The sequence below is a fragment of the Stereum hirsutum genome, assembly GCF_000264905.1.
Source record: "Stereum hirsutum FP-91666 SS1 unplaced genomic scaffold STEHIscaffold_13, whole genome shotgun sequence".
NCBI lineage: Eukaryota > Fungi > Basidiomycota > Agaricomycetes > Russulales > Stereaceae > Stereum > Stereum hirsutum.
The window spans coordinates 1,099,966-1,121,930 of NW_006763143.1; the positions used below are offsets into that span (position 1 = coordinate 1,099,966).

At 53.8% G+C, this 21,965-nt stretch overlaps 8 protein-coding genes across 8 annotated transcripts; 3 read left to right on the top strand and 5 right to left on the bottom strand.

The window, feature by feature from the left end:
* Positions 1-59: 59 nt before the first annotated feature.
* STEHIDRAFT_83638 (uncharacterized protein) lies at positions 60-3,843 on the bottom strand. The gene is made up of 5 exons (XM_007307531.1): positions 2,308-3,843; positions 2,148-2,251; positions 1,606-2,068; positions 1,233-1,541; positions 60-1,168 (listed from the first exon to the last, which is right to left on the bottom strand). Exons 1-5 carry the CDS (start codon positions 3,719-3,721, stop codon positions 432-434), a joined length of 3,027 nt encoding a protein of 1,008 aa, XP_007307593.1. The 5' UTR covers positions 3,722-3,843; the 3' UTR covers positions 60-431.
* Positions 3,844-4,585: 742 nt separating this feature from the next.
* Positions 4,586-9,706, bottom strand: STEHIDRAFT_170759 (uncharacterized protein; the record flags this gene model as incomplete). Its single annotated transcript, XM_007307532.1, has 7 exons — positions 8,847-9,706; positions 7,305-8,635; positions 6,797-7,246; positions 6,620-6,733; positions 6,485-6,555; positions 6,393-6,427; positions 4,586-6,327 (listed from the first exon to the last, which is right to left on the bottom strand). Exons 1-7 carry the CDS (start codon positions 9,346-9,348, stop codon positions 4,586-4,588), a joined length of 4,245 nt encoding a protein of 1,414 aa, XP_007307594.1. The 5' UTR covers positions 9,349-9,706.
* A 1,614-nt stretch (positions 9,707-11,320) lies between these two features.
* Positions 11,321-12,644, top strand: STEHIDRAFT_160075 (uncharacterized protein; the record flags this gene model as incomplete). Its single annotated transcript, XM_007307533.1, has 5 exons — positions 11,321-12,040; positions 12,114-12,197; positions 12,273-12,296; positions 12,361-12,486; positions 12,561-12,644. The coding sequence occupies 5 exons, from the start codon at positions 11,321-11,323 to the stop codon at positions 12,642-12,644; spliced, it is 1,038 nt and encodes a 345-aa protein (XP_007307595.1).
* Positions 12,645-13,165: 521 nt separating this feature from the next.
* STEHIDRAFT_62823 (uncharacterized protein) lies at positions 13,166-15,434 on the bottom strand (the record flags this gene model as incomplete). Its single annotated transcript, XM_007307185.1, has 9 exons — positions 13,166-13,488; positions 13,557-13,573; positions 13,647-14,204; positions 14,282-14,407; positions 14,472-14,524; positions 14,586-14,679; positions 14,732-14,760; positions 14,864-15,061; positions 15,123-15,434. The coding sequence occupies 9 exons, from the start codon at positions 15,432-15,434 to the stop codon at positions 13,166-13,168; spliced, it is 1,710 nt and encodes a 569-aa protein (XP_007307247.1).
* Positions 15,435-16,056: 622 nt separating this feature from the next.
* STEHIDRAFT_160077 (Nop10p-domain-containing protein) lies at positions 16,057-16,384 on the bottom strand (the record flags this gene model as incomplete). The annotated part of the gene is made up of 3 exons (XM_007307534.1): positions 16,057-16,154; positions 16,230-16,272; positions 16,331-16,384. 3 exons carry the CDS (start codon positions 16,382-16,384, stop codon positions 16,057-16,059), a joined length of 195 nt encoding a protein of 64 aa, XP_007307596.1.
* Positions 16,385-16,683: 299 nt separating this feature from the next.
* STEHIDRAFT_62654 (CRAL/TRIO domain-containing protein) lies at positions 16,684-17,752 on the top strand (the record flags this gene model as incomplete). The annotated part of the gene is made up of 6 exons (XM_007307174.1): positions 16,684-16,791; positions 16,847-17,038; positions 17,089-17,117; positions 17,173-17,280; positions 17,336-17,444; positions 17,504-17,752. The coding sequence occupies 6 exons, from the start codon at positions 16,684-16,686 to the stop codon at positions 17,750-17,752; spliced, it is 795 nt and encodes a 264-aa protein (XP_007307236.1).
* Positions 17,753-19,022: 1,270 nt separating this feature from the next.
* STEHIDRAFT_123911 (uncharacterized protein) lies at positions 19,023-20,861 on the top strand (the record flags this gene model as incomplete). The annotated part of the gene is made up of 2 exons (XM_007307535.1): positions 19,023-19,310; positions 19,727-20,861. A coding segment is annotated over exon 2 (400 nt), but the record flags the coding sequence as incomplete, so codon positions are not given.
* Positions 20,862-20,866: 5 nt separating this feature from the next.
* On the bottom strand, positions 20,867-21,649 carry STEHIDRAFT_113612 (uncharacterized protein; the record flags this gene model as incomplete). Its single annotated transcript, XM_007307536.1, has 2 exons — positions 20,867-21,520; positions 21,593-21,649. 2 exons carry the CDS (start codon positions 21,647-21,649, stop codon positions 20,867-20,869), a joined length of 711 nt encoding a protein of 236 aa, XP_007307598.1.
* Positions 21,650-21,965: the final 316 nt, after the last annotated feature.

A 21,965-nucleotide genomic window follows, 5' to 3' on the forward strand; every position in this document is an offset into this window, starting at 1 on the left:
GAATGAATTGAGAACGAGCTTCCAGACCAACCGCGCACCCTCTTCGCAGTCATGGGCATCAATATATCATGTTTATTGCGGATCGCAAGTCTAGAGACAATATCGTGAATGTGATAAGTAACAGTGATAGCGAGCGAGCGAGAGAGGCACTTAATAGCAGTCAAGATCGTCCGAGTGCGAGTCCGAGGTGATTAAGAGAAGGAATAACGTGAAAAGAGAGGCGGATGAGCAAACCAGACTGCGCGTACATGTACATTGCACCAGCGTGACAAGAAAAGGGCAACAAAGAAAGAGAGGGAGACAGCGATCCACAAATAACCGGTAAGTAGATTCGAGAGAGAGGCCCAGAAGAATACGGATAAATACAGCCACGCATGGTTAGGCGGAAGTCAAGAAGCCAAGAAAAAAAAGGAAAGGAGACACCGACCATCTTAATCCACATCCTCCAGGCTCTTCCGGATGCTCTTCATCCTCTCCTCAATCGCATCCAATGCCTTCGTTATCTCACCCACTTCCTTCTTCAAATCCCTAGGCCCGTCCCCAGTGCCACTCGTACCTTCTTGAGATGAAGGTGGCTCGAATAGATGCGCAGGTGGTTGAACTGGCGAGTCCGGTACGGCTGACGTCGGTATCCTCCCTGCTGCCATCTCCTCCCAGATTCCCGTAACAACACCCTGTACCCACTTCTCCCTCTCCTCCAACTTCTTCAGTTCCTTTCTCCTCCCCGCCTCCTCTCTCTTCCCGCCCATCACCAACACGGTCCATATGTTTGAGATCACCAGTATGACAATGACGAACCAAAGGATCGTACTCCCACTACTCTGATCCCACGCGTCCGAGATGAGTTCCAGTGCGCCTTTGGTAGACTGCTTCGCAACATTGTAGGCACCCTCGAAGGTATCGTATGCCCATTGGAGAGATCGCTGGCTCCGTTCGTGCTCTCGCGCTTTCTGGGCTTCGGCGGATGAGAGCGCAGGGGAGGAGCCGAGAGTGGGCGTTCCGGGAGGTTTGTCGAGGGAGACGTCGGGCGAGACGGCCTCGACGGCGGCGAGATCGACACCGGCAGGGATAAACTCTGACTGATGTTCTTTAATGTATCCTCTGATAGCTGCCTCGAGGTCTACATGGTAGGTCTTCTGGCCGTCGAGGGCGGATTTCTCGATGATCCCTAGGAGGAGGTAAACATGTCAATATTTGAAGGTTAAATAAATCCAAAGACTACACAAGCTTACCTTTGATGAAACTCCTGCCAGTCCACTCGACCTGCGTGGTGACGACGACCCTGGTGCTCACTGCGCTCGCCCAAGTGATACATGTTTTCGTCTTGACGGAGAACACGCCACCAGAAGGCACGTCTGGTGTCCTCGTCGTCGTGAGCATCACGACTGAATCCTCGAAATCGCAGTGGACAGTCTCGTCCTTGAGCTCGCACTTCGTCGACTTCGGGCCAATACTGCCCGACAGAGGTTTGATATACGACATATTACGAGAAAGAGATTTCGGGTCGTCGGACGCAGGTGCCCAATCCGAGATTTGAAGGTCTGTTTTGCATGTACCGAGTTTTGTTAGGAAGTAATAGGAGGGAATAGAAATATGAAGACGCACTCTCGAGCTTCTGGTCCTCCCGCATGAAATCTTTCATGAACCCGCTCGCAAACATCAGGTTGTATATCTGTTCCACAGTTCCAGGAAACACGACATCCATCGCCAGCTCAGTGAAATGCTTTCCCTCCTTTCCACACTGACATTGCGTTGCCTTCCTCGCCAAGACTCTCGCCGCCCCATCCCCGTTCGCGACCACTTCGCCGCTGACGGGCAAGCCTCCTACCGAACCGATCGCCGGCAGGTCATGCCCATCTAAACCGTTACGGCCGCCCTCGTCGGGGATGATGTCTTCTGGGCGGGACAGCCGCCAGATATTGTAAATTACGTCATAGACGGTGTCGCGAGCGAGGAAGGAGGCGAAGGTGTACTTGGCGTTGCGGGTGGTGATTTGGATAGCATTGGGAATGACGAACGCGGTCATCTTGCGTTCCAAAGCGAGAATCTCAAATATGGGGACGATGAGCTAGTGAAATAAAATCAATAGTCAGTACGCGTATAAGAGGGACGCGCAAATGCGAATCGACGATAACAACGGGACTTACATCCGTGATCCAACCGAAGATGTTAGCGTGGAAACATATATGGTTTTCAGATATGTATATCCGCCCTTGAATGAGAATCTCGCGCTGAAGAGCACAACCATAGTCTACAGGTTCCCAGCATAAGAACGTTGAACATGGCCCACATAGGGTAGACACGCACCTTCAATCAGATAATCCCCCTCTGGCACACTAGGGAACAGGTCATGGAAATCCGCGTTTCGTTTGTTGCTCGCCACCGCAAAGCCCGTCACAGGTATATCTTCCTCATTCAAATCCCTCAACAACTCCTCGTCCTCATCGTCCTCGTCCACCTCCTCGTCGCTCGACCCAGCCGACGACACATAATTCGAATCTGAATCGGCCATATCCGTCACGGGCACAGAAAGCGAATCGCCCCTCGGACGATGCAAAGACGGCGAAGACTTCGGCGACATCGTAAACGCAGGGTTCTCAGTCGACGACCTGGGCGAATACGCGCTCGTCGTCCGCGTCCTCTTCGGTTGTTCCTCTCGAAGCTCTCTGACGAGCTCCGCGGCAGGTGTGAGTTGGGAGACAGACGCGGTAGCGTTGGCCATCGAAAGACCCGAGGCTGCGATCGCGGAGGCAAGCCCGGTTGGGGCTTTATTACGTTTGGGCGGTCGGCCTTTGTACGGTGATGATTGTGGGACGGAATTCGAGTCTGGCGGGTTCGCCTGGTTGCGCTGCCAGAGCCGTTTCTTGCTGGACGAGACGTTTGATTTGATGGAGGCCGCGTCGCTGTCTCGCTGCGCGTTCGAGGCGACGAGCATCTGCGGGTCGATTCCCTGTCGTGGATGTGTGTAGGAAGTCGGAGAGGTGGTGACTGAGTCGCCGCCATCGGAGGGGGCACTGGCATTGGAGATTGTGGAACCGGCAGGCCTCAGGTCGGGCAGGGTGTTCATGTGCTGACGCGGCGACGGCACGGGAGGTGGTTGAGTACCATTCTCGGCCTGCTTTTTGGTGTTTGGCGACGAAGGACGGGAGCGGGAGCGTGAACGGTCGTTGGACGAACGGTGATGCTCGAGCTTGAGATTGCCCGTGGACGACGAAGGAGTGAGTCTCCTGCTCATGAAGCCGTCAGCGTAGGGGTGGTTTGGTGTCGGTGTCGTGAGTCCGTCGAGATCGTCAATACTGGACGGCGACGAGCCTTGGACGAGTGAAACGGTATGCGCTCGCCTACCACGACTGTCCTGTTCACCCTCGTTCGAGTTAGACGCCTGTCCACCCCCATGGCCATCCGCACCATCATTGAGGCTCGGCTCTCGGGTGCTCGGGAACGAGTCGCTGTGGCTCCTCGGCGAAGGTGGGACGACGCTCACGAGAAGACTGGTCTGTGAGCTCGTCGATCCACTCGGTGAAACTCCTCGTCTGTTCTGCTGTGGCCCGACGGTGAGGTTCTGACCGAGTCGGTTGTTGGGAGGCTTGCCCGGGGACGAGAACGCTCGCTGACGGCTGTCGTTTCCAACCGTCGATCCATCAGGCGAGGTCGCGCGAGAGTTCGAGCCATCCTGGCCGCCCTTGTTGGCGACGAGCTTGGAGAAAAAGTTTGGTGCCATAAAAAGATGGGCAAAGTAGCAGAACTGCGCTGGGTGGCAAAGAGGGCTCGAAGCGTGAGACTGAGCAGTTTTAGCAGAATAAGAATGAATGATCGACTCTATAGAATAAGTACAGATGCCCTTGGGGCTTTAAGAACGTCGGTAGCCTTGTGCTCACTGGTGCACTCAGCACGCTTGTAGGAGAAGTGGGTGGGTGAATGGAATGAAGAAATGTAAGGCTGCGACGAGCGCTGGCTTGGCCAAGGATATCGCAGCAGCATGCCTCAACTCGGATGCGCTCAGACCCCGGTGCAGCCACGTACTTTTCTGCACCCAACATGAGGCTCAACCAATGACGACGATGTTGAACGAAACTCGATCAATAATTAGCTTCAATTAGTAGCTACCTTCTACTGACTTCCACGAACACAAAAAAAGGCACTAAAAAGAAAATAACGAGGGGAGGAGAGAGAGAGAGAGAGAAAACTGAGAGAGAGAAGAAAGACGGTGAGAAAACCAAAGGCCAGGTTTAAAACGAGTGTAGGTGCGATGTGTATACTACGTATGTTCGACTCGGAGGAGAGCAGTGACTGGAATAAACTGGAAACGTGACAGCGGTTCGTAAGGCTATATGTAAAGGAGACGGAGAGAGAGGAGAGAGAGAAAGGTACGCATAAGTAGACGTGTATGCATGTATGTAGGGTTGAGAAAGCACAATGGTCCAGGCGATCCTGCCTGTCGTCGAGGAATATAGGCAAGAAAGGATCCGGAGGCATATACGAAAGCAAAGTAAAACGAGCGAGGGGCGACGACAAGCATATCACAGAGCAAAGAGTCTGTCGAGTTCCAGTCAAGAAAGGGACCAATTCACTGCGCACGCACGGCTCACGAATTCTGCTGCTTGGGCGACGAAGCGAACAGAGAGACGACCTTCTCCACCCCTTCCTTGTACTTCTTCAGCTTCTTGTCCTTCTGCTTCTCATTCGGCACCTTCACGGTCTCGTGCACATCTCCTCCTTCGTGCTCTCCTTCGTGATTGTCCTCGTGCACACCCTGCAGCCTCTCCTCGTTCGTGGACACGTCCGACGACCCAGGGCTGCCCACCGACATCGACACCGCCGATTCCTTCGACTTCAACGAGGGCGACATCCCAGCCGTAGCGTTCGAATGCGCACTCGTCGCCGTCGACATCGTCGCAGGATAAGTCGACGAGGCGCCCGACGTAGAAGCCGACATGAGCGTCGCCGAAGCCGAATGATTCAACGACCTCTGTTTCGTCTTCGTGGTGCTCGAACTTGCATAGGTACTATGAATCGGCGTAGTCGTGGTCGTAGTCGGCGTGGACGTCGCGTTCGACTTGGACGAAGTCGGCGTGGATGTCACGTTCGACTTGGACGATCTCGACGAAGGCGGTGACTTCGGCCTCAAGAACTGTCTCGTATTCCTCCTAAAGTTCAACGCCGGCGTCCTCCCCCTCCTCTCCTTCTCCGCCTGTTTCTTCTCCGAAGGACTCGGCGAGCCAGGCGTCGACGCGGTGTACCCGCTGATCTCAGACATATTCGACATGCCAGAGACGGACCTATTCGGGGTGGATCCCTTCCTGAACACGGAAAGCTTATAACGGTCCACGACGCCCCTCGCGAACAAGCTCGTCCCTTTCGGTCCGTTCCGCTCCTCAGCTCCGCCATCGGCCTCGATGAAGTCCCAGTCGTCCTCCTCGTCCTCGTCCCTCTCCGTCGCAGCCTCGTCTTCCTCGAACGCATCGGGGAGGTACCGATCCAGCGCAGGTATACCGGACTTCTCCCTCCTGCTCCGTGGTGGACGCCCATGAAGCGCATCCTTGATCGTCTTCGGCTTCGTAGATTGTTTCGAGGGCGCCACAACGGTCTTGGGCTCCTTGCGATGAACCTCTGCGGGATTGGCGGACGTTGCTGCGGCAGCAGTAGTAGCGGCGACTTCGGGTTTGGTGGTCGCAGGTTTCTTGGGGGGAGTCGAAGGCGCGGTGGCCACGCTGAGTTGTTCTCCAGAACGGCGAAGTGCCTCTTTGACTGGAGTTTTGGGAGGAATGGCTGGTGGGACCTCGCTGGTGGGTGTCTCCAGCTCGGGTTGTGTCGTCTCCGTGGGCGTCTCCGGAAGATCCGTCTTCTTCGCCTCTGGAGTCTTGGGTTCGGGAGTCCGCTCCTCTTGAGCCTCGGCGCGTTCTTCCTCCACGATCCCATTTTCGATAGACATCTCCCCGTTCAACTCATTCAATGCGCCTTCCGCCTCTTCGTCCATCTCATCCTCTGCCTGCTCATCCTCCTCGTCCTCTTCTTCTTCCTCCTCCTCATCGTCCAGAATGACACTATGTCTCCCTTTGAACGAATACCCGTCGAAGACATCGACCGTCTCGCTTTCCTCATCGCCGACAACCGGATGTACGGACGAGCTCCTCGACTGCGAAGGCGTATTGACAGACTCTTCGCCATCTGTACGATCGGTATCTGTCGCGTCGCCACCTTGATCAGTCCCGTTCCCATCGGCGAGGTCATTCTCGTCGTTGATGACGGGTTCCATATCGAGGAAGGTCTCGTCGAAGTTTTGGGTATCGCTTGCGTTGGAGGGGTCAATGGGAGGGATATACGGGGCTGTTGTGCAGAAACGTGAAAGTCAGCGAGAGGCGAGAGGCACGAGAAGAACGACGAGAACGCACGTATATAACGTTTATGATATACATGAGTCCAATCTCTGCAAGGCCACAACGTCAGTAAAGCGCGATAGGGGGCCTAAAATAGAACAACGCACATCATCGAGAAATAAGGATGCTTCTTGATGCGAGGCTCGCTCAACCTCAATGCGGGATTGCGTTGCAGTAGCTGTGAAAAATAGGGCGTGATGAGTTCCCAGACGAAGAAGCACAGAAATAAGCAGACTACTCACGCCGCGAATCAAACTCTTCGTGTCCTGGTCCATCGCCCTGTCCTCGGGGAAGGTCAACTCGTCCTGCAAGACCCTCACATACATATCCGAGTGATTATCCGCCCAGAACGGTGTCTGATCACCGCCACAAAACTCCACTCAGTACCGCGTATCATATATGAAAAGAAAGGGGCTTACGATGCCAGTCAACATCTCATAGAGCATCGTCCCAAAACTCCACCAATCGACCTCATAACTGTAAGGCAAGCCCTGGATCACCTCCGGCGCCAAATACTCCGCCGTCCCACAGAACGTGGTAGTCTGGTCCTGTCCCCTGACCACCGCGCCACTTCCTGCAGTCGGGAACGCCAACTCGAAGTTCGTCCTCTGGCCATTGGGAGTAGACGGCGCAGTGATAGCGGACGTCCGTCGTGGGAACTCCTTCGACAATCCAAAGTCGGTGAGCACGATGTGGCCGTCGGCCGCGATGAGGATGTTTTCAGGCTTGAGATCGCGATAGATGACACCGGCGTTGTGCAGGCCCTCGACGCCCTCCACGATCTCGGCAGCGTAGAAGCGGGCTCGGTCACGGCCTAGACGACCCCAACGGGCGAGCTGTGTGGCGAGATCTCCTCCGGGGTGGAAATCCTGCACGAAACTTATCAGTAAACAAACTCCCTTAGGGGAAAAAAATAAAAACACCAACCATAACTAGGAACAGATTCTCTTTATCATGGAAACTCCACCAAAGCTTGACGACAAACGGGTCCGAATTCCCCGCCGCCATCCTCTTCAACACCGCCTGCTCCGTCAACGTATGCTGCAGCTCCTGGTGCGCCAGAACATGCCTCTTCGTGATCGCCTTCAGAGCATACAAGTCCGCCGAGCTCTTATGCCGCACTAACAGCACCTTGCCCGCACATCCCTTGCCCAACACCCTCATCATCTCGAAATCGCTGACCTGGACCTTCCGTTGCGACTTGATCTTCTTCAGCTCGCGATTCGGGTCGACGGACTTGGAGCGTTTCTTCCTGGCTGCGCGTCGCTGCTCGTGCGAGGTGCTGATGGACGAATCATCTTCGGTCTGGGTGGACGTGCCTGTGGTGTCATTGGCGTCCGATGGAGAGAGCGACGCTTTAAACACGCGCGACAAAAGCGCCGCCTTATCCGGGTCGGCGGACTGAGAGCGTGGAATACGACTGATATGCGAGTCGGTCGCGACCGGCGTGCTAGGCGCATTCGTGTCCTCGTCCTCGGCGACGGCAACCGACTCACTCTCAACAGGCCGTGGTCTCGGCGACCGAGGCGTCTCCGGTCGTTCGTCGAACTCTCCCCCAGCATCCTGACCCTCTTCCTGCTCTTCATCCAGCGACACCTCTTTCACACTTCTCCGATCATCATCCACCATACTGAACTCGTCACTATCCCTCCCCGACTCCGACGCGCCCCGTCTCAGATCCACCGCGCTCGGCGAGGTCACATGTGCCGCCAAATCCGACCTAACGCGCTTGATCGCCCGCTCGACCCTGACGCTCTCGAGATCGTCCGTCCGGACGCGAACGAAGCGTTTCCAGGCGCGTGTCTGTCTCAGAAGTTGGTCGTTGGAGATCGTCGTCAAGTACGCCGCGAGGCCGGTCACGGTCGGGTTCGTCGTAGCCGTCGGGGTGGTGAGAAGGCTCGAGTCGGCGGTGGTGGTTCCGTTGCCATTGAAGGCAGAAAAGGGGTCGTTCCGCTCTTTGCTTGGCGAGATGACGGGAGTCGGGAGACCCGAGGGAGGGAAATGACGTGATGGAGTGGTGCTTTGGCTGGTGATGGAGGGGGCGCGGGAAGGGTTTCGAGAGTGAGCACCTTTGGAGGGAGTTGCGAGGCGGGAGAGGGTGTTGAGGAAAGCGGATTTCTTCTTGGTCGGCTGGGGGAGGTTGTTTGGGTCGATGGGAAGCTCGGGGAGTTTGATGCTCGGGTGGGCTTCGTGGAGCTTGTGGTGAAGGTCGACGACTTCTTGAGATTTGCGGGTGAGGGTCAGGTTGTGGGTGGGAGCTGAGTGGGCCGTGAAGATGGTTAGATGCACGTTACACGGAAAGATACGTAGATCAAATAGAGGAATGCAGGGCGCCGAGTTTGTGGTCTAGGAAGGCAGAACACGTAGATACTTCGCGTCGGCAAGGAATGCACGATGTTGAGATATCGCGAGAGCAGTCTCCATACCACGCGCAAAAGGATGCTAAGGTTCGGAAATGAGGACACTCACTTTTCACATAGAGACTATAGGAAGACGGGTCGTGTGGATTCTCAGCGGCGCTGATGGTCCAGGGGCCGTCCTGTGCATCCATCCGGAGCAAGGGACGACGCGTCTGCAGCCTTCTACTTGGCGTCTCCGCGGAGGGCTTGCTCGAGGTCGGCATCTTGGTGGTGGTGGTCGTCGGGGTTACAGAGGACTCGGTGGTGGTGGTGGTAGGTGTCGTCGGGGTATTGGGCGAATCGTGGTCTACGAATACGGTGGAGATGGGATCAAAGAAAGATGCGTCTGCGACGGCGGTCCTTGCTTTCCGATGTGGCCTCCGGTAGCTGTTGACGAGATCAATGCTCCTCCTTATTGGCGACGGTGGAGGAGCACGGTCGTTGACAGAGATGAGCTGGTTGTCCGAGTCGCGAAGAACGGTGCGGATACTGGCAACGGTGCGAAAGCGGGTATGCTTCGCGGAACGAGCTGAAAGGGGCTGTTGCTTCTGTAACGCGACGGGGGTTTGCATACAAATCGGTCAGGGTCGAGCGGGCGGCAACGGCGTCGACGACGACGGGAGGTGTGGCGGGGATGTGGTCGGTCGGGAGAAAGCAAGGGACGGCTATAGGTAGGAAAAAGGTAAAGAACGAAAAGGGAAGATGGTTGTGGGCGTGTGCGTTCAGCACACCGCTCGAGCGAGGCGTGCAAGGCCACGAGCCCTAAGCACGTCCACAAATAGTCCTTCCGGTTGCCTCGAGGCTCGCGTGCGTTTCACTCCGTCGTCTGTGCTTTGCGGCTGTGCGGGGCAAGCTGTGGGCGATGACGGTGGAGGGTGCTGGCCGCTGTGGGAGACGACGAGGACGATGGGTTAATAAACGGGAGCTCGCACGGACGGGGCTTGAGTCTATTACGTAAGAGAACTAGTCCCAACTTTTGCCTCCGTCTGCCGATCCTCTCTTCTTCCGTCCAATACCGCCAACAATCCCATGTTAGCCTATGTCCCGCCTCTCCCTCTGTCTATTCTTTTCTTGACCCCTTTGCGGCCTAGCCTCGAGCTTTCTCACTCATCAGCACCCACAATAGCCTCCCCAACAATACCTTTCACGGCTTCAGCCCCAGCGACCATCTAGACCCGCTCATTGCCGGTGGCCCCAGACACGGAGCCGCGTAACCCATCTGATAACCTTACGTTTCGTAGCCTTCATCGAATGCTGTGGCACGCACCAATTCGTGCACTTGGGGCCACTCAGCCCGTGATAACGTCGACGATCCATGCATCTACTGCGCGCCCTATTCGCCTCCTGACACGGACCTGACAAGGGTTTTCGAGACAGACTGTGATAAGCTACAGGCCCTCTTGTTCAGAGATACGTTATTCTGGCGAGACTTCTCCGGTTTTGCCTACCTTGGGCAGAGTCTTCGCAACCGTCGCTGTCTTTGTTTCTCCTGAAGTGACGTCGCTCAAGGCACCCTGGCGCGATAACTCGACATGCGCACCACGGTCTTCGCCACGCTCGGCACCTTCAGGGCAGGGATAATGTGTTGAATTGAAGAACCAATAGGCCAGTCCACGAGACCTAAGCCATTGGTAGACTTGGTGTAGTCAAGGTGGCGTCCAACAAGACGGGTTCCATCTCAGACAAAAGAGACTTTCGCGTTGAAGACACTCGTGAGGGTGTGAATGTACGGACTCTCACTGGTTCACGTACGTTCGTACATTCCCGCCACCTGGTAGTGGGTGTTGCAGAACGAATCCTCAAATATTCGCGGGCCATCATAAAATATGGTTGTAGACTACTGTGCTCTCACCTTCCTGGTGCAGAGTGCCGCCCTTTCGATAGTACTACCATGCACAGTCTTCGCATGTACGCAGAACGACATTTTCTTTCCCTGCTTACCAGACATCTGTGCGGTTCTTTTCCTCATACGAGATTCCGTGTAGGATATTAGGTAGTGGGATTACCTATATCGATTGATAGAGATGCAGGCCGGCTTTGTCCTAGAGCGGCTCAGATCTTCCGCCGGCACTGGATGGCTATCCGTACACCATTTAGAACGTTCCTCAACACACACACACACACGAGCTTGGGCAGCTCTGTGGCAGAGGTTTTTGCGGCCAAGTGAGCCCTGGGCCCGTGTGTATATGTTGGTTCAGGGTGCGTACTTAGTAAATTATCATTACGGATAGCCACCCACTGGCTAGGCGGGTCAGCTCCAACTGAAGAAATATATCAAACACAAGTCTGGTGCATCGATCGAGACATGTTCAATTCCGAAATATACTTGAGAGATAAGTAGCGGATCGAACTGACCACCGTGTGGCTCAGCGTCTATCCCGCCACCCACTCGCGGCGTTCCCAATTTCGAGCGCCGCTTGAGAACCCAAGTACGACCTAATTACCGTGGCGTCGGCGCTTAACTTAGCCAGTGGTTCGACCCTCCCATTCCACCCACACTGATTCCCCAAGTTCACTGATCACCAGATCCACACAGAGGATAGCATGGCCGACTCAAGAAGCCCGATTCCTCCGTCCTATAACGAAGCCACGGCACCTCTAGCACATTCTGCCCCTCCAAGGAACACAGCACGGCTGGCGCAACTTGAACCTCAGGATCCCCACGACGAGCGAGGGAATAGCGAACGCGTGCATTTTGCCCAGGGACAGTACACGAATTATACCCAGCCTCGGCCCTCACCTGCACCCTTCCCCGCCGCCGCCGCGCGTTCTGACACTACCAGGGCACCCAATAACGCCAGAAATGCCCCCTGTCCGGCGAAACCTTTCGAATCCACACCCCTCCACATCAATGTCGCCTCCATACGTCTCGCCATGGTCATCCTCGTCTATCTGCTCGCCTGTATCCCACTCTTCTGCTTGAAGAGCGTCTACGACGATGTTCGCACCAAGCTTGATCGCGAACGCAACGTCCGAGAGTCCGAGAGGAAGCAGTGGCAGCATCAGCAAGAAGATCATAAGAAAGACGAAGAGCGATGGCAGCGCTTGCGCAGGGAGTGGGAGATCGAGAAGGAGGCACATAGACCGTATTTCGAGGAGCCAGTGTTGAAGGACGTGTATTGTCGGGCGTATAATACACGGGAATATAAGGCAAGGTTGTGGAATGTGAGGTTGCCGGCGGATAACTGGCTGGAGGCGTGCATGAGCACGGAGGTGAAGATCCATGGAAGGACAATCGGGCAGCCACACAGGTGTGCGGATGAGGTTGGTGGAATGACTCCGTTTAGCCCACTTTGTACTTGTTCTGATGTTCCTGAATCGATTTTCTAAAATATAGGGATGGGGCGTGATCATGGCCTACTGGACTGTCAACTTCGACGAGGTCGAGTGCAAAACCGTATGGGGGAGAACCTGGGACAAGGTAAATATATCATCTACGTGCCTCGCCGTCTCTTATTCCACAACTCACTGACCTGTTCATCTTCCTCGTGAATAGGGATGCGTCAGACCGGGTATCCATGTACGTCTTCCCACCTCACCTTGTATCCCCAACAAATGTTGACATCTCTCTCCGACTTCAATAGGGCTACGAAGCTCCTCTCTGGGGTCAAAAATGGGACGACGACTGGTACGAGATGTGTTATACCACCCCCGGTAATCTGCCTGGTCTTCCCGGCGACCTTGGGCGTCCGATTAGGTGCGAGCAAAGAGTGAGTCGCCCTCTTTCTTCATTGTTTTTTCGTGCGGACAGGATCCTCACTGGTATGATGAATTCAATCCATAGGGCCAAAAGGGTGGTGGTATGATTGGAGTTTGGGAGGTCCCAGACTCGCGCTGCCGGTCCTTGAACGCAGAGAGCATAGACTGATGCGCATTTCAAGTAGGTGCACCGCATTGCATGACTCCAGGTATTGAAGACACATCTCTGATACGTCTCTACAGAGGAGTACATGTCAAATCCCTGGTCGGCGCCGGTTTAGATTTCTCACCGAATACCTGCCAATAGCTCTGCTCTCCTTCTTTTGTCCTTTGTTCTGTGTCAAAGTCTTCGGAGACTGTATTTATATTGCGAAGAAGTGCTAAATGACCCGGGAGGCATGCGTCAAAGCATCTCGGGGTCGATGTCACGTATGTAGCAACTGTATATGGGTATAGATTCCCTGGTGTTTACCGGATTCTATCCACGAAATTACAATGTCCATGAACGTTAACGATGCATGGGCATGAGACCCTGTCACAACCTATATAAGCTACATTCCTTCTACTTCTCTACTAAGTACAGCACATGACAACGAGACTCGAACAGATATCATTACATTTTATTCTACCTTTCGACACTTCCACCAACAGCCCCACCATAAATCCCACCTTTCCGAAACGAACTCACATTCACCTCTCCCCCTCCGGATCATACTCATATTCGCTATACTCTGGCACCCACCTCACCTCATCCGCCCTCTTCCTCACCTCCTCCTTCCCCCAACTCACACCCGCGCTTCCCTCCTCAATAGCCTGCTCCGCCACCGCGATCGCCACCTCGTGGTTCACGTCCGGTGCGTCCTCGAAGTCGGGAAGGAGGGCATTGTCCGGGTCTTTGAGGGCGGGAGAGAGCGAGGCGAGACGTTGGGTTCCGGCGAGGATCATGCTGTCAGTGAGTGTGCGCGATTGAGAGATTATGGAGCCGAGGCCGAGACCGGGGTAGATGAGTGCATCTGAGTGAGTGGGTCTAGGGGTCAGTCTACTGGAGTGCGCATTGAGTTAAAGTACGATCGTTGCTTACTGTTGCACTCCGCGATACTGATCATTCATCAAAAACACGACAGTCAGAAATCACTCCAAGACGAGATGTGCCAAGGGCAGCGAGACTTACATGTATTCTTTCCCGTTGGGCATCTTAGCAGGAGGGAACGGACTCCCCGTCGCCAACAGCGCCTTCCCCTCCGTCCACTCATTCGCCTTCGCCGGGTCGACCTCGACCAACCGACTCGGGTTCGACAACGGTAATATAATCGGCCTCTCCACGCCCTTCGCCATCTCCTTCACCACCTCCTCCGTAAACGCCCCTCCATGCGTCGAACACCCAATCAACACCGTCGGCTTCACCTTCTTCACCACCTCCAATAACCCCACCTCCCCCTTCTCGTCCCATTCCGAGTCTGGGCGGACAAAGTCCTGTAGGGCGGAACGGATATTAGCGGCGCCGAGAGACTGCTTGACGAGCCCGTGCTTGTCGATGAGCCAGAATGATTGGTTGGCTTTTTCGCGAGGGACGTTGTCGAGCTGGACGAGGGCGTCGCGGAGTTGGTGGGCTATACCGAGGCCGGCGGAGCCGGCGCCGTAGATCACGAAACGTTGGTCTGCGAGCTTGGATTTCGTGACGCCGATAGCGGCCATGACGGTGGCGAGGGTGACGGCGCCTGTACCTTGACTGGTCACGAAAAAAAAAGTTGAATCGTTAATGTTGCTGAGCGAAGAGAAATGGATCGAGCGAGAATGGGAGCGTACACGTCGTCGTTGAATACGGAGTGCTTGTCGTGGTAGAGCTCGAGCAGTCTTTGAGCGTTGGTCACGCCGAAATCTTCAAAGTGGAGCAGAGACTTCGGGAAGTATTTCCTCACGAGCTGGACGAACCTGAAAGCGGTACGTTAAGGTCAGAGGTTTGCAATATAAAGATATGGTGGGGAGACGGAAGTACTTGTCCACAAATTGGTCGTATTCTTCGCCGCGGACCCGCTTGTGTGGCCATCCCTAGGTAATGGGGCAAGTTAGGATAAACCTGTATCGGTGTGTGATTTAGATGTATACGTACGACGTAGAGTTTGTCGTTCAGCAATGTTTCATTATCCGTGCCTACATCGAGCGTTACGCTGATGGACTTCGCAGGGTGTACGCCACCGACCAGCCTAAGAGTTGAATCAGGACCAGAATATCAACGAAGAATTCCGTACCACATACGTATAGATGACGGCCTTGGCCGTCGAGATCTGATGATATGGATGAGTACCCAGGATAGTTCAATAGAGTTGGTGAAGCATACTCCAATGCCCTGTACAGGAGAGCAGGAGTCAGTAGTGAAGGCCTCTGCACAAAAGCCTGAGATCGTACCCCGACACCTTGATCGCCAATACCAAGGATAGCTTCCGCATCCGAGCAAACAATGAGATCCAGGTCACGGCCCTTCGTCTGTTCAAGGAAATCTTCCTCCATACTGTCCCGATTCGCATACGTCAAATACATGCCCTCACTCCTCCTGAACAAATGCGAATACTCCGCAATCGCATCCGCCTGTGCAACATCGACAATGATCAACTGCCTTGCATGTTCAAGAACAGACAGAAGGGCTTACTTCGGTCGGGGTATACACAATCGGCATCAGCTCCCTCAGGTTCTTCTGGATGAGCGCATAATACAGGATCCAATTCTGATCTTTCAAGCTCTGCAAGAACGAATTCTTCCGCAGAGGCTCCTGCCGCGCCTGGAGCTGAGCGTATGCTCTATCGCATTGCTCTTCGAGAGTGTTGATGCGATATGGCAGCCTCCCGGTGAGTCCGAATGCTTTGCGTTCACGTTCGTCGAACGCGGTGCCCTTGTTCCAGCGGGGGCTCGTCAGGATTCCGTCACCGCGAAGCGCGACACGATATGCTGGTTTCTGGGCCATGGATCTAGCTATGGAGAAAGCTATGGGGGAGATACGCATCGTCGAGGCACGGCACAGTCTTTATATATCGTATCGCGATCCTCGTCACGTCTGAGGGTTTTCCGCTGATTGAAAGCGACGTCATGGCGGGTTACGGGAAACGTGGGAAAGCTAGAATATTTAGCACCGTTCTATTTATAGCCAGCTCCCACCTCTTCGAGTTCTATGTGGCCCAGTTCGAGAAGAATTAGAATAGTAGGCACCCAAACTTCACGAAGGATTCTCCGAGCTTCAAGCTTCAGATTTGCTTCATGTGGAACTCTTTGTGGTCTGTGCACTGGAGACAGAGACCAGGATTGATGTAGCACGCCGGATGTATGGCTGGCAGCACAAAAAATACAATGCCCACATCGTGAATAAGCTTACAAGATCCCATGGCTCACTAGCACCCGCTGAACCAACACAGTAGCCCCCAGGAAACCCATCCCGTGCTATATGATATCGCGGCGTACCCTGGGACTTTTTCTTGACCAGAAAGGTCGTAACAGGTCATAACATCTCTGCTCCATAGAACCCATTGAATCGTTCTGTGGGCGCCATCACGAAAAGGCAGATTCGAGCAGTATGCATGCAGCATGGTAGATTAGAGCGGTTTGGCGGGGAGCTGGGTAGGAAGGATGCCGTAACGCTTTTTGATGGTCACTCTGTGGCGAGAGAACTTGTCATCAGGCGAGAAGCGTGCTGTCGGGTACAAATCATCAGCACTTCATATCCCTGAGAAACAACGGGGAGGAGAGTGCATAGAGCGAGGCGCACCAGGGTGTGCTGACTTCGTAATTTTTCCATCGTCCGTGATTTTCTACATCGCGACAAGGTTAGTCATTGATTTACATGGACACAGACTGGAACAGACACACTTTGAGAGAGTAAATCCGGTTGCCAGTGGCATCGATAGTGTACATGAGATGCATGACTGACTAGAGAATGAGACAGGCGGTGGCGAACGGATGGATGGTCGAGCAGAAAAGGAGGAGGACGTTTTGTCAGTCCGGCTGACGAGCGCGTCTCCCGCGGTTCCGGCCGGAGTGCCGGATTTGTGGGCGCTTATTGAGCCAAGCAAACCAATGATCAAAACAACCGCGAAGGGCACTGCTTATTATAACAAAAATGTCCCCCGCACCTTTGCCTCGCCGTTCTCCTCGCATCAATCGAACTTGGACAACGCGTCCTCCTCTCTCACCCAATTTCTTGAGATAATTACGGGTCAACTATGGTGAAGACGCAGGATAACATCACCGCACCACTGCCCGGCACGACGATCAAGCCGTTGCACACATATGATGACGAACAGACTGCCATGCTCACTGCTCTGCGCGAGGTGCGTTTTCAGTCCCAATTTAATTCGACAATTTCTGATACTGTAATTCTCCTAGTATGCACAAACCATTGTGCTCTCAGAATCCGATCCTTACCACGATAATGAGCAGGAGTGGTTGCGCAAGCCTGATACTATCCCCAGGTATATGCGAGCTGCCAAGTGGAAGCTCGAGGATGGAAAGAAACGTCTCAAGGGCACCCTCGAATGGAGGAGACAATTTCAGCCTGACCTTATTTCCCCTGACGAAGTACGCCACTCTACCATCGTTCTTGTGCTCTACTGACTGTTGTGGCCCAGGTTAAGATTGAGGCGGAAACAGGCAAAATGTGCGCTGTTCTCGCTACTATTCCACCCTTATATTAATATTGCTTCTGTCCTCAGCATCCTGAACGGATTTGATCTCGATGGTCGCCCAATAATTACTATGCGGCCAGGTCGCGAGAACACAGAGACCTCTCCCCGCCAGCTTCGCCATCTTGTTTATGTTCTGTAAGCTCGATGCTGCCCAGCGCGTCTTTATGCTTGCTGACTCAAAATTCCTTAGCGAACGGGCCAAGGACCTGATGCCCCCAGGTCAAGAATCCGTCATGATTCTCGTCGACTACAAATCAACTACTATCCGAACGAACCCCTCCATCTCTATAGCCTCGAAGGTCAATTACTTATGATTTCTTCGCTCTTCCCTTCAAGTCTGACATATTTCTCCTCACAGGTCCTCACAATTTTACAGAACCACTATCCTGAGACCCTTGGTCGCGCAATCGTGACCAATCTTCCCTGGGTCCTTAACTTCTTCTATAAAGGCATTTCGCCGTTCCTCGACCCCGTTACCCGCGACAAGATGCGCTTCAACCCGCCATTATTGGAGCTTGTGCCAAAGGAGATGTTGGAGAAGGAGTTTGGAGGTGAGCTCGAGTGGGAGTGGGATTTCGAGAGGTATTGGACTCAACAGGTCGCGTGAGTATCTCTCTTATTTGTTTCCTTTGACGGCAAGGACTAAACTGCTATCGATTTCCTATGTTTCAGAGCTTGTGGACTCGCGCCTGACGGTACACACGTCAAACGTTCTATCTTGACTTCATCTTCAGCTCCACAGCCCAGCACAGATGCCAACTCTCCTGCTACTGAAGCAGCGAAAGCCCCCAGCGCAAAGCCTACATCATCGGCATCTAGTCGCGAACCATCAGAAAACGCTCCTACCACTCTGAAACCCGAGAATGAGCCTATGAGCGGGAGGTAGATGTCTTTCGCAGCATTGGCTCGTAATACACATATTAATCACATCTTACTGGTGTAGCACTACTGCAGCTTCTCCTAGCCGGGAACCTACACCCGCCAACGCAGAAGAAGACCTTATGACGGAGAAACTCGCACGAGTTGACGTGAATGAGGTAGATGGAAACGAGAATACACCGGCCACCGCCTGGATGGCTGCTCCTGTGGCGACGAGTGCTTAGAAGTCGCCCCGTGCATTTGTTTCGTTGACTCATGCAGGTGTCAAGTCGCTCTCGCGGTCTGTGACGCCGTATACAACTATTGATCTCCATGGCCCAAATCTGAATCTATCCTCTCTCATTTTGCAGCTTAATTTACATCTCATTCCAGCTCACATTGTTTGTCCACTACCTTGCCTCTATCTATCATCGCTTGTTGTCTGTCCGCACCTTTGACCACGTTGAAACTGAGCCATTCTTCTGTCACACGTCCCATACCATTTTTCCTACATCAGCTCCAGTACGTCGTACAATACAGTTTAGAAGGATATGGTCACATTACAGTATACTATGGTGCTATGTATGGAGTCGGCCTAACTTTACTTCTGTTGTGTTGTCGCAATATCTATTCCAGTTTACCTGCCATATATGCTCTCCCATCGGGCGTCATATCTATGCGCGTCCCACGCATACTGAGTGCTTGTTGAATGTATACATTCTCAACCGGCCATTCTTGACTGAATCTTTTGGAGATGGGGGCCAGAGGCCTACCAGAAATGCCCGGGCCACAGTGGCGTTAAAGCCTGCCCTAAAGTATCTCGAGGACTCGACGAAATCCCATTTAGACGCCGACCTCGTTATTCCTCACGTTCCTCCTCCTTGTCCTAGTCATTTGGCGGCCTTTCCTCTGCCTTCTAGTGCGTTTGTTTTGTTTATCTTTGTCTAATCATCCGTTTTAACGATCAACTTCAAGCCTCTTTGCCTGGTCATATTTCGGATGGTTTCATAGAGGACTTCGGTCTTCGTAGTACTGCGGTACAGGATCATACCGGTTAGCAGTCTCCATTCGAGTGTACGAGGCGAGCGTTCTTTTATACGCTCGCTATCGACACTCTTCGTGCCATATGGCGCGGCGAGAGCGAGCCCCGGTACGGCGGATGCGTCTTACATTTGATAACTACCGAGTCGTCCAACGTCTCAACTTGTAGCAATCCCCATTGCCACTAGTACTTGCTCAGAGCGCGTATAACTTATTCGCAGCTCTGAAAGACAAACCAAATGCCGTGTACTCCAGTAGGAGTCGCGGATACTTAAACTCGCCGACAACATGCCGGCGAGGTTACTCTACTAGTATCAACCGATGCGCCCGTGCTGTGGAGGGCTCCATCCTAGGATCATCATACGAGGTCGGGCACGCCCTGCGTTCAGTCCGTTCTATCGGTGATATCCTGTGTGCTCCGGCATGCCATGGAGTCCAGGCCAATACAGTGCGGGTTCTTCGAACGCAAACTGCGTTCGAAGTTGCGGATACTTAAACTCTACTAGTATCAACCGATACGCCCGTGCTGTGGAGGGCTCCATCCTAGGATCATCATACGAGGTCGGGCACGCCCTACGTTCAGCTCGTTCTATCGGTGATGTCCTGCGTGCTCCGGCATGCCATGGAGTCCAGGCCAATACAGTGCGGTTTCTTCGAACGCAAAACTGCGTTCGAAGTTGCGAATACTTAAACTCGCCGACAACATGCCGGCGAGTATACTCTACTAGTATCAACCGATACGCCCGTGCTGTGGAGGGCTCCATCCTAGGATCATCATACGAGGTCGGGCACGCCCTGCGTTCTGCTTGCACTATCGGTGGTATCCTGCGTGCTCCGGCATGCCATGGAGTCCATGCCAATACAGTGCGGTATTTTCGAACGCAAAACTGCGTTCGAAGTTACTACCTGCCCACATTCCCCGGACTTCTCTATTATAGAGCTTGCTTCATACGAGGATGGCCTCGCTTCGACGAGTTTGCTGTCTATCGGTGATGGCTCTGCGTGCTTCGGCGTGCCATGGAGAGTGACAGTCTGGGCGGATGGGGACAGCATTCCTCCTGGCGGCGGCGCCAGGAGGATTCAAAAGCAGTCCAGGTCACAACCTCGCTGCAGATCACTACCACAAACTGTGATAGTGATCGTACAAACTCAACTTTCCCTGAGGACGTATCCTCAGGGATATATCAAATGTGCAAGAACAGAAGTGGCTGCTCTCAGAGCTCCCTGCTGTTCACGCAAACTCGGTGTTAGACCAACCACGGTTGACCCAACCCGTTACTGATTCGTGTCCACCATAACACAATCACGCATCCCGACTTCAGTCGAAGCCGGGGTACGCGTATACATATACTGTCGCACACCCGCGCACGTATAGCGCACCTCATTCCTGCTGCCTGGCGGCAGGAAGATCCGCCCTCCCCCCTCTCTCCGGAGAGTTCCTCTCTTTTATGTGTCTGGTTTGGGCCCTCGTCGTCAGCGATAGCGAACTGCTGGCGCCGCCGGGTCTCTTCCATTCACTTCCGTTTCTCAGACGAGTCTAGAGCTAGCATTCGCGCTAACGCTGGGCTTGTGCGGCCCTGGCCAATGGGTGGTGGACTTCGTGTCTATTGTCTTTGTTCAGGTGGCGGCGAGGGGTGATGATCTTCGTGATCTCACTCTTCGTCCGTTGTTCCGCTCAATTTTTGGAATCCCTCGCTCTCTTTCGTGGAGAACAATGTCTTTCTCTGGTTCCACGCCGTGATACATGTGGACGGGAAAAGTTATTTACTTGTATGTGTGTACTTTCAGTCACAAATAAATTTATTGCCACCAAAGTTTCCAGTCACCGTGTTTGGTTGTCAGCAGCTCCTGCCTTCTGTTCCTGCCCTATGCGCCTGTTCTCCGCAATGTTTCCCTCCATACCGTGAAGCAACGCCATGCTCCCTGGAACCACCATCTCAAATGTGTCTTTCACCACCGCGTACTCGTAGTATCCGCACCGTGCGATCGGCATGACCTTCTTCAAGTCAACCTTCCCCTCCGTCAAGACTTCCTCGTCGATGTGCACCCCGACAACCCTTGCTACCACAACATCGACGGACCCCATAGGCGGATTTCCCGGAAGCCTCAACGTTGTATAATACTCGCACTCGAACTTGATAGGGCTCGCCTTCACCATCGGCACATCCATCATCGACGCCATCTCTTTCTCAAGACCTGCGCGAACGAACTCGTCTTCACCGTACGGTACCTGCTCGGCCGTAATGTTGACGGCCTCGCGAAGGTCATACGTCGCCACGTTCCAGACGAAGCGCCCGGTGGATTCGACATTGATAGTCGTGTCTTTCTGGTGGTTGGTATCGGTCTGGTTGGCGGCGAACATCACGTAGGGAGGATCGAAGGTGAGGTTGTTGAATTGTGAATAGGGGGCTAGGTTGTCCTGCCCAGTGGCGGAGCGCGTGGAGATCCAACCGATGGGACGTGGAACGACGCAAGCCTATGTTTTTGGAGAAGTGATCAGGGTGATGTACTCATGAACGATTGGTTGACGGTCCACGGAGAGACGGACCTTGAATGGGTCGCGAGGGAGGTTATGGGGAGTGACACCGGGTTGGTAGAAGACCATGATCGTAAGATAGGTGGATGGGCGGTGGGTAGGTCGCAAAGAGGGGAGGAAGGACTAGGGACTATCGAGAATTGTGAGATCGGGGCCCGTATATATACCTCAGGTTCTGACGGATGGGTATATCGGGTCCGCTTCAACCACAGCTCGGTAACATGACATTGAGCGCTGTTCCCATGTAGGTACAGTGCGGGCAATCAGACGGTGTGGTCTTTCCGAAGGTCGGCTACGCAATTATAGGCGTCTTGGATAAGAGTTAGACGCTGCAGTAAGACGAGCGAAATTTGAATACATGCGCTATCCACGTGAAGAAGTATGT

Bases quoted from the DNA above. Each gene is read 5' to 3' on its own strand.
- STEHIDRAFT_83638 (XM_007307531.1), bottom strand. From the start codon at position 3,721: ATGGCACCAAACTTTTTCTCCAAGCTCGTCGCCAACAAGGGCGGCCAG. The intron at 1,542-1,605 runs GTGCGTCTTCAT...CATGCAAAACAG, and splicing joins GGAGGACCAGAAGCTCGAGA to ACCTTCAAATCTCGGATTGG. The intron at 1,169-1,232 runs GTAAGCTTGTGT...ACCTCCTCCTAG, and splicing joins TGGCAGGAGTTTCATCAAAG to GGATCATCGAGAAATCCGCC.